The 10,796-nt window shown below is 38.3% G+C and overlaps 2 protein-coding genes across 2 annotated transcripts in view; one reads left to right on the top strand and one right to left on the bottom strand.

The window, feature by feature from the left end:
* GGCT (gamma-glutamylcyclotransferase) overlaps positions 1-6,194 on the top strand; it is a 1,150,694-nt gene extending 1,144,500 nt beyond the window's left edge. The window contains exons 3-5 of the mRNA XM_050783261.1: positions 2,145-2,290; positions 3,910-4,045; positions 5,580-6,194. Coding sequence (XP_050639218.1) covers positions 2,145-2,290; positions 3,910-4,045; positions 5,580-5,723 — 426 coding nt within the window. The 3' untranslated portion in view covers positions 5,724-6,194. The remainder of the gene's footprint in view (positions 1-2,144; positions 2,291-3,909; positions 4,046-5,579) is intronic.
* The window catches only part of GARS1 (glycyl-tRNA synthetase 1), a 440,746-nt gene that overhangs the window by 122,231 nt on the left and 307,719 nt on the right, over positions 1-10,796 (bottom strand). The gene's annotated exons all lie outside the window — the stretch shown is intronic.

Raw genomic sequence — 10,796 nt, 5'->3', positions numbered from 1 at the left:
AGTGTGAAGAGGATATCAAAGATGACTCAGGCTTTTGGAGATAATATTGTTAAAGCAGAGTGATTGAGTGTGAAGAGGATATCAAAGATGACTCAGGTTTTTGGAGATAACATTGTTAAAGCATAGTGACTGAGTGTGAAGAGGATATCAAAGATGACTCAGGCTTTTGGCAGCAGATAGGTGCAGGTGATGTTTGCAGAGAGAAGAGGAAAATCCAGTTGGGGAGGAGAAAATTGTAAGTTCAGTTTGAACATTTTGAATTTGAAATGCTTGCTAAACAGTCAAGTGAACAGAATAATATTAGTGAACATTTATTAGGTGCTTACTGTGTGCTAGGCCCTGTTCTAAGCACTTCTTCTGAAGCTCAGAAGAGAGATCTAGTCTGGGTTTAAAGATGATCAGAATATTTGAAGTCATTGTAGGGGATGAGAATGTCTTGGGCAAATTGCCAAATGAATAGAGAAAATGGCCTAGATCATGGGTGTCCAAACTTTTGGCTTCCCTGGGCCACATTGGAAGAAGAAAAATTGTCTTGGGCCATAAGTAAAATACACTAAAACTAACAATAGCTGATGAGCTTAAACAAACAAACAAACAAACACAAAAGCCCATGCCTAATTTTCGTGATGTCCGCCACCACAGGTAAGCAAAAAAATTCTTGCATTCAAAGGGTTGGACACCTGTGGCCTAGACTAAGCCTTGAGCAACTCCAACATTTAAAAATCAGGTAATGGAGGAGGAGTTGGCAAAGGGGATTGAGATCAAGGAATAGCCTGAAAATCAGGAAAGAGGCAGATCAGGAGAAGATGGTTACCTATGTTCTACTGAGAAGTGGAACAAGATGAGGAATGAAAATTGTTTATTGGATTTAGCAATACACAACCAGTTAGTGTGAATTGTAACTTTTATCAGGTCTCCTGGTGTCCTGCCAGAGACACGTGGTCCTAGAAGAACATCTCTTATGCTGAATAAAGGTACTGGTCGCTCTAGCCAACCCTATGCCTGAGATGTCTGACACGTTTTTTGAGAAAATACAAGTGACAGGGGTAAAATATAAACCTGAAAAGGATCCTAGAAGTATCACTTAGTTTAACTAAATTTGTCTATAAGGAAATTAAGCTCTGGAAAGATGGAAAGAAATCTTCCTAGGCCAAATAAGCCATATAAGGATTCTGTTTTTTATTTGTTTTGTTTTTATTTTTTATTTTGTTTTTTCACGTAAGGATTTTTAATCTTCCCCAGGACTCTATCCCCTGCTTGCCCACCTCTGTGAGGAAAGAAGTTAAGCTAGAAACCTAGTTTCATTACTTACTAGTTCCAAGACCTTAGGCAGGTTGCTTAATCTTTCTAACCCACAGTGTTTACTGCTGTAAAATGGGTATAAGAAAGTTGTTAGCAAAATAAAAGGGAATGGTCCGTATAATGCCAATAGCACTGAGTACAAAAGGATCCACCCGCCACGGCCTCCCAAAATGTTAGGATTACAGACGTAAGCGACTGCACCTGGCCCCCAAAACACACTCTTTTATCCACACCTTTGGGCATGCTCATCCCCTGCTTAAATGTCCTTCCCATTCGCAGTTAGTGTTAGCTGCTCTTATGATTACTATAGATAAATTAGTATAATTCATGAGTAGTAGTGTTCATAAGTACACAAATCATTCATCCTCAAATGCCAGGTCTCTCAGGGCAAATTTGGTGATATATGTTGGTAGGATACTCTACAGACATAAAAGAAGAGAGAATATTATAACCCACATGTAGCCATCACCCAGCTTGTCTCTAAGTAAAAATTTATGTGTATGTAAGAAGACTGGGAAGTAATTTGCAAAAATGAAAACAGTTGTGTTAAGGCATTGGGGTTATGGGATTTTTTCTTTCCTTAAACTTTTTGTTTTTGTTAAGATGTCTGTACATATTCAGTATATGTTTCATTTTTAAAGAAAAATATAAACAAAATAGTCCTTGGGATCTGGGTCCTTGTCTGTTTAACTTTATATTTTCCACAGCTTCTTAGACATAGAAGGAACTCTGTTTATTGAATGTTTTAATTGCATGGAGTTCAAGGTAAATCCTTTTTATTTTGAGGAGGGAAATTTGGGTTCAAGTGGATATTGATCATATCACTTTGATTTCCTTTGTAGGATTTTAAGCTTGACTTTGGCAATTCCCAAGGCAAAACAAGTCAAACTTGGCATGGAGGGATAGCCACCATTTTTCAAAGTCCTGGCGATGAAGTGTGGGGAGTAGTATGGAAAATGAACAAAAGCAATTTAAATTCTCTGGATGAGTAGGTGGCTTCTAATTATAAGTTAAACAATAACTAATTCAGAAAGCAGATTATATGTGAGGATGTGTATCTGTGTGTTAGTTTTTCAAAACCACATACTACAGACATATTCATTATACTTTTAGAGTCAACATAAAAGGCATGATAATGTGAGTTTGCTAAAAAGTCTAGAAGGGCTACACTTTCTGATAAAGATTGAGGGGGATGTTTGTAATCTCTTACGTAAAAGATGGAAGCCCTTATTTTTCATTCTATTGTCTTTTATAATTTTTCTTTGTAGTTTCATACTGTGAAAAGGCATGAAGATTTCTGTAATTGTTACATATTTTTGTTGATTTTGAAAGTCACTTGAATTCAGTTTTTAAAGAACAATTTTTTAAGGCGGCGGGTGCATCAGTAAATAAGTAATACTTTGTAAAAGCATTTGACAACATGTTAGAAATGCTTTGATACTTTTTATACCTAGAGCTGTCAGAGTTGTGTGGCAGAGCATTTCATACAAAGAAAAGTTGCAGAGGCGGCCTTGAGAAGAGAGGGTTATCTGACATGCTGGATACTTTACCTTACTTGTGAAGGAGAATGAGCCATCCTCTCTACCTTTTTTCTAGGTGGATATTCTCTTGCTGTCAGAACACCATCCATTTTTTGTAGCCCAAAGAACAATGTTTCAGGGGTATAAAGATGAAAAACAAACAAGTACATTGAAGCCTCTTTTAGGACAAGATAAATATGGAGAGTTATGTTAGGACTATAACAAGTAACATTATGTCCCAGGCCTTCTAATTGAAATGCTAAGCTAAGCTGACTTTTTTTTTTTTTTTTTTTTTTTTTTGAGATGGAGCTTCGCTCTTGTTGCCCAGGCTGGAGTGCAATGGCACGATCTCGTGCTCACCCCAACCTCCGCCTCCCAGGTTCAAGCGATTCTCCCACCTCAGCCTCCCGAGTAGCTGGGATTACAGGCATGTGCCACCGTGCCGGGCTAATTTTTGTGTGTGTGTGTGTTTTTTTTAGTAGAGACGGGGTTTCTCCATGTTGGTCAGACTGGCCTCGAACTCCTGACCTCAGGTGATCGCCCGCTTTGGCCTCCCAAAGTGCTGGGATTACAGGTGTGAGCCACTGCACCTGGCCTTTTTTTTTTTTTCTTTTTGAGATGGAGTCTTGCTGTCTCCCAGCCTGGATTGCCCCAGTGTAATCTCGGCTCACTGCAACCTCCACTTCCCGGGTTCAAGTGATTCTCCAGCCTCAGCCTATTGAGTAGCTGGGATTACAGGTGTCCACCACCACACCTGGCTAATTTTCATATTTTAGTGGAGATGGCATTTCACCATGTTGGCCAGGCTGGTCTTGAACTCCTGACCTCAAGTGATCCACCTGCCTCTGGCTCCCAAAGTGCTGGGATTACAGGTGTGAGCCACCGCACCCAGCCTAAATGCAAGGCTTACTTTTAATGTGGCAAATTTATATATTTTTTTTATCCCAAATACATAGGGAGCAAGTATGTTCATATGTAGTTAAATGTTTAATCCCATACCCCGTCTTGACTATTATAAAAAGACCTTACCCAGTGAGCTAAATTGGCTAGGTCAAATATGGTTAAAATTTGGCTGTCCTGGTTTCAGGCAAGAAGGGGTTAAAAGTGGAATGTATGTTGTAATAGAAGTTAAAGTTGCAACTCAAGAAGGAAGAGAAATAACCTGTCGAAGTTATCTGATGACAAATTACGAAAGTGCTCCGCCATCCCCACAGTATAAAAAGGTAAGCTATTTACAGACTAGTGGTGATTACTTTTTAAATTTCACCGAGAGAAACTAAAGAATATATTGTTTTTAAAAGACTTTAGGCCTGACGTGGTGGCTCACACCTGTAATGCCACCACTTTGGGAGGCTGGGGTGGGCAGATCACCTGAGGTCAGGAGTTTGAGACCAGCCTAGCCAACGTGGTGAAACCTTGTCTCTACTAAAAATACAAAAACTAGCAGGCCGTGGTGGCGGGCACCTGTAATCCCAGCTACTTGGGAGGCTGAGGCATAAGAATAGCTTGAACCACGGAGGTGGAGGTTGCAGTGAGCTGAGATCAGGTGATAGTGAGATGCTCTCAAAAAAATTTTTAAAAAAGAAATAAAAGGCTTTGTATGTTTTAAATTCTGCATAAATATTTATTTTAATAAAAATGTCTTTAAATATAAAAATGATAGTTATTTACCTAATGTACAGGTTCAAAAATATTATTATGTGTAATGATTGAATTTGTTTTTAAAACTATTTATTAAAAAAAATTTTTAGAAATTTATGTGAGTCAGAATTCTAGACATGTATTTTCTTCCCTTCTTTCTCTCTGTCTATTTCTTTCTTTTGCCTGGCAATAAATTTTTGCTTCATTTTTATGAGGTAGGCATGTATTGAAGTAGAAAAGAATATTTATGAGTGTATTTTAACAGATTTAGTATCTCTCTCGTGCTCTCTCTCTATATATATGTGTGTGTGTATATATGTGTGTGTGTGTGTGTGTATATGCTTTCGTAATGTTTTTCTCCCCATAACACACTATTTTATGAATACCAAGATTCATTTTTATAGGGGAAAAAACATACTTTCTACTGCTGAAATGTTTTTCATCCCTAGATGGAGAAAGAAACATCACACTGCCTTTCACAATCAGGGAAATCACCCTTGCAAGCACAAGACAAGAATGTGGGATAGAGACCCCAACATTCCTGTTCAGAACCCAAGCTTAGCTGTCTGTTGGCAGGCCCAATCAGGTCATGGCACCTGTAATAGGTAATCTGGTTCCTAGGCCTCGTCTGGAATTTTCTAGTATGGAACCTAGAGAAATTAACCTGGTATAGATCTTGAAAGTATCACTGAACACAGTTGCCATTTATTCCCCCATGTCTAATTCAGAGCAAGGGTAAACTCTGGCATTATAACCAAAACTGCTCTCTGTAAACTTTAAATTTTTTTTGAAGAATGGTATTTTTTTTTTCTTAAAAGGCCATACAAATTCTATATAGATATTGTTGTCTTAATATTAAAATATTTAAAATCACATATTGAGAAAGTTGATATTCCATGAGGATGCTTCATTTGGCTTTGAAAACTCCATACGCATTCATGCTCAGCGTGAGAGGAATGATGGTATTCTATTTGTTATGTAACTGTTTATCCTAGAGTTATCTGAAAGCTAGTATTTCATACCTTGAGAAGGCAAATAAAGCTGTGGTATGGTACATTATATTATATTCCTAACTAAAGGTTTTTTTGTTTGTTTGTTTGTTTTAACCATTTCCAGATTATTTGCATGGGTGCAAAAGAAAATGGTTTGCCGCTGGAGTATCAAGAGAAGTTAAAAGCAATAGAACCAAATGACTATACAGGAAAGGTCGCAGAAGAAATAGAGGACATCATCAAAAAGGGGGAAACACAAACTCTTTAGAACATAACAGAATATATCTAAGGGTATTCTATGTGCTAATATAAAATATTTTTAACACTTGAGAACAGGGATCTGGGAGATCTCCATGTTTGATCCATTTGCGGCAGTGCGCTGAAGGAGTATCTTACTTGGGTGATTCCTTGTTTTCAGACTATAAAAAGAAACTGGGATAGGAGTTAGACAATTTAAAAGGGGCGTATGAGGGCCTGAAATGTGTGACAAGTGAATGTGAGTACCCCTTCTGTAAACACTGAAAGCTATTCTCTTGAATTGATATTAAGTGTCTCCTTGCTCTGGTAAAAGATAGATTTGTAGCTCGCTTGATGATGGTGCTGGTGAATTGCTCTGCTCTGTCTGAGATTTTAAAAAATCAGCTTAATGAGAGTAATCTGCAGAGAATTGATAATAACATTTTGAAAATTGGAAAGATGGTATACTGTTTTTAGAGGAATAAACGTATTTGTGGTTTAACCTGTTGTCTCTACTAAAGTACTTCATTTCATTATGTTGTTAAATCATCACACATGCTGGGTCTGGTCTTGGCCATGCAGCATCTGTAGTAGAGTAGTATTGTACAGACTCTGGAGCCAAATAGCCAAGGATCAATTGTCTGTGCCACCATTTATTCTCTGTGTCTCAGTTTCTTCACATATAAAGTGAGGATAACCAAAACGTCTACATCTTAGGATTATTTTGAGGATTAAATGAGTATGTGTGTGTGTGTATGTGTGTGTATATATATATATATATATATATACTCATTTATATATATATATATATGAAATCTTAGGATAGAAAGTGGCATATGGTAAGTATTAGCAATTCTTATTTTATTGAAGAATTACATTTGTCCAGGGCCATCTTTGGAAAATGATTTTAAAGTAGGAAAGTCAGTACGATGAAGAAAAAAATGTGGGGCGGCAGAGGCACTTGGATTCTTGGCTTTTCAAGAAATAGTGACCTTAAATTTATGTACTGAATAAGTGAAGAAAAGAAGAGTCATGCATTTTAGTTATCAAAAATTCTCTGTGTCTCTGTGGAATGCAGTGAGCTGTGCCTTCTGAGCTGGAATGAGGCTGAACTAGTTGCAGGAGTATAAAATAAAAATGTGTTCTCTTATGAAAAATGTAAAAGGAATGTTCAGGCTACAGCTGCAATTCTGTAGTGAGGCTGTCATAGACTACAGGTTAGACCATATTTCACAGCTATCACAGTTCACTATTTCCCATATATCCTCTCCCATATTCTAGTTTTCTCCTTGTTCTTAATTCCTCCCAAGAAAACCAAGTTTGTCAGTGAGCAAGAACCCACTTACAAGGCTTATAGTAGTATAGTGAACAAGGCTCAGTTTTGCTGTAGATACTAAGAATTGAACATTATTCTAATAATCTCTCACATAAGTGACAACTTTGGTTAAAGAATTCAAAATGCTAACAATAAAAACCTTCATGTCTGCCTTTTAAGAAAAATCTGGGGCTGGGCACGGTGGCTTGCACCTATAATCCAGCACTCTGGGAGGCAGACGTGGGAGGATCACTTGAGGATAGGAGCTCAAGACCAGCCTGGGCAACACAGCAAAAACTCGTCTCTACAAAAAAGTTAAAACATTAGGTATGGTGGCACATACTTGTAGTCCCGGCTACTCAGGAGGCTAAGTTGGGAGGATCACTTGAGCCTAGGAGTTCGAGGCTGCAGCGAGCTATGATTGTGCCACTGGATTCCAGCTTGGGCAACAGAGCAAGACCCTGTCTAAAAAAAAAGATGAAGAAAGAAAAGCCTAATAATCATGAGAAATACTGTTTTTTAAAATTGTTTTCAAGGTAATATTTAAAATGCAAATGTTATATGTAGGAGGTTTCCCTTTCTAGCAGTGATTTTGGCCCTCTAAACACAATACTCACAGATTCTGTATAAACTATAACAAATAGTTTTTGAAAACCACGTCTGGACTTGCAAGGAAATAAGGAAAATCTTCAGGGTGTACCAATTCCTCCTCCACAAAAAGAAGAAAGATGAACTGTGAGCTGAAAGGACAAAGTACTGGTAAACAAATGATCCTGATGTTCTTGGGCACAAATGCCAATAATAGCTCTGGATTTGAACTACTAACCCTGGAGCACCCTTGCTGCAGGACAGGAAAACTGAACCTGAAGACTCTGTATGAAGCCAGGACCCTTAAAGAGAACTAAAATGGTCCCCAGCTGATAGCCCCAGCGGCTCCCGGCAGAAACAGAAGCAAATCCTCTCTGGAGAAAGCTTAAATTTAGGTTCTCAGGACTGCCCTTAAAAATGTGAAAGATAATCAGGAAAACGGTACATCATGAATGAGAGCAGAAAAAAACTGATTTGTAAAGAAAAAACACATTTAGATCCCCAAGGTTTTAAGATACTGAAATGATCGACTGGGCACGGCGGCACACGCCTGTAATCCCCAGCACTTTGGGAGGCCGAGGCGGGCGGATCATGAGGTCAGGAGATTGAGACCATCCTGGCTAACACGGTGAAACCCCATCTCTACTAAAAAAATACAAAAAAAAAAAAAAAAAAAATTAGCCGGGTGTGATGGTGGGTGCCTGTAGTCCCAGCTACTAGGGAGGCTGAGGCAGGAGAATGGTGTGAACCCAGGAGGTGGAGCTTTCAGTGAGCCGAGTCCGTGCCACAGCACTCCAGCCTGGGCAACAGAGCAAGCCTCCGTCTCAGGAAAAAAAAAAAAAAAAAAAAAAGATATTGAAACTATTTAAAACAATATGAAGTAAGTATGTATGGAGACTGGCTTCTGTGAAGATGGAATAGGTATGATTTTCCCTATTCCTCTAGTTAAGAGCAACTAAAATCCTTGAACATTATATATAAAACAAACAGAAGACGACTCTGAAAGGTGGAGAGAGGACAGACTATTCAGGGATCTCAGGACCCAAGGCACAACATGATGCTGAATTCTGTTTTCTTTTGCTTCATATATCTCGTACTTGCAACTTAAGAAATCAGCAACTTGAAAGCACCAATGAGCACAGACACACACACACCCCAAAAGAAAAGCCTGCTCTTGTCAAAGAACCAGGAAAAGGACAACCTAGTATGACAAAGATTTTAGAGAATAATCAGTCTATTCCAGTTCTACCACAGAAAAAATTGTGGATGCCAGTCTCCACTCATGCCAGCAAAGGTCAAGAGGAGAGCCTAGACTTCCACACTTGCCGGGCTATAATGAAGAACCCTAACCTCACCACCACCAGGTAGGGTCAGAAAAAGCTAAGTAGGGAGACTTCTGGCAATAACAAGACTCCCTCCCTCAAGATGTTGGTGGAAACCATGTGGGGAGCCTGGGCTTATACCACCATCTGGCAGTAATAGTGTCCCTGGCCCTTCCTGCTGGGTTGGGATCAAAGTTCAAGTAAACAGTCAGGACTTTCACTACCTCTCAGTGGTAACTAAGCCACTTTTTTTGTGGTGTTGGTGGAGGTCACATGGGAAGCAGTAACAAAGCATTCCCACTCCCAGCCAAGAAGGTATCATTAGAGAACTAGTGGGCAATTGAAAGTTCTACCCCTCCCACCCCTACTGTTACTCTTAAGTAACAAGGTGCATTCCACCCACCCCGCCCACTTTGGTGACAACAGAAACTGAGTGGGAAACCTGAACTTCTACCCGCACCTGGCAGTATTGAAGCAGTGCCCCCTCACTTTCTCCTGCTGAAGTGGTTTCAGAGTAAGCCAGCTAAAATAGTAAATTTAAATAAGATGTAGAATCTCATAACAATCTCCAAAATGCCCAGGTTTCTATTGAAAAATCACTCATTTCAACAACCAGAAAGGTCTCAAATTAAATGAAAAAAGACAATCGGTAGATGCCAAAACTGAGACAACATTAGAATTATCTGACAAAGATTTTCAAGCAGCCATCATAAAAATATTTCAGTGAGCAATGAGGAACATGCTTGAAACAAATGAAAATATAGAAAGTCTTGGCAAAGAAATAGAAGACATAAAGAAGAACCAAATGGAAATTTTAGAACTGAAAAAATATAATAACTGAAACTATAAACTCAACAGATGGGCTCAACAACAGAATGGAGGGGGCAGAGGGAAGAATCAGGGAACTGGGAAGATAGAGCAACAGAAATTATCCAATTTGAACAATAGACATAAAATATACTTGAGGGAAAATAAAACTATGACAGCCTCAGGGACCTGTGGTACTACAGTAGAAGATCTAATGCTTGTGTTATGGGAGCCTCACCAGAAGAGAAAGGGCAGGCTGAGAAAGTACCCAAATAAATAATGACTAAAATGTCTCTCAAGTTTGGCAAAAGACATAAACCTACAGATTCAAGAAATGGAGTGAACCCCTAACATAAAGAAATTCACACCAAGTCACATCATAGTTAAACTTCTGAAAACTAAAGACAGAAAAATTCTTAAGAACAGCAAGAAATGACACCTTACCTATAGGAAAAAAAACTATTCGAATGACACCAGATTTCTCATCACAAACTGTGATAGCCCAAAGGAAGTGGCACATTTTTCAAGTGCTGAAAGAAAAGAACCATCAACTAAGAATCCAGTAAAAATAGCCTTTGAGAATGAAGGAGAAATCAAGACATTCTCAGAAGAGGGAAAACTAATAAAATTTGTTGCCAGAAACTTTCCCTAAAAGAATGGCTGAAGGCTATTCTCTAAACAGAGAGAAAATAATAAATGCAGGAACATTGGAACATCAGAAAGGAAAAAATGATCATTGTGAGCAAAAATATGGGTAAATACAATAGACTTTACTTCTCTTGAGTTTCTTTAAATATGTTTGATTGTTGAAGGAGAAATTATAACACTAATGGTTCTAAATATATGTAGAGGTAATATTTTAAATGATTATAAAAGGGGACAGCTCAGGGAAATAAGTTTTCTGCATTTTATTTGAACTGGTAAAACGATGATACCAGTAGACTGAAAAATTATGTATATATACTACCTAGAACAAACAGTAAAAAAGTATACAAATAGATATACTCAAAAACACAACAAATAAATCAAAATGGAATTCCAAAACAATGTTCAAGTAACCCACAGGAAGGCA

This window comes from Macaca thibetana, chromosome 3 (assembly GCF_024542745.1).
Source record: "Macaca thibetana thibetana isolate TM-01 chromosome 3, ASM2454274v1, whole genome shotgun sequence".
NCBI classification, from domain to species: domain Eukaryota; kingdom Metazoa; phylum Chordata; class Mammalia; order Primates; family Cercopithecidae; genus Macaca; species Macaca thibetana.
Note: the sequence above shows the minus strand (reverse complement) of the source record. Positions and strands in the feature narration are given on the sequence as shown.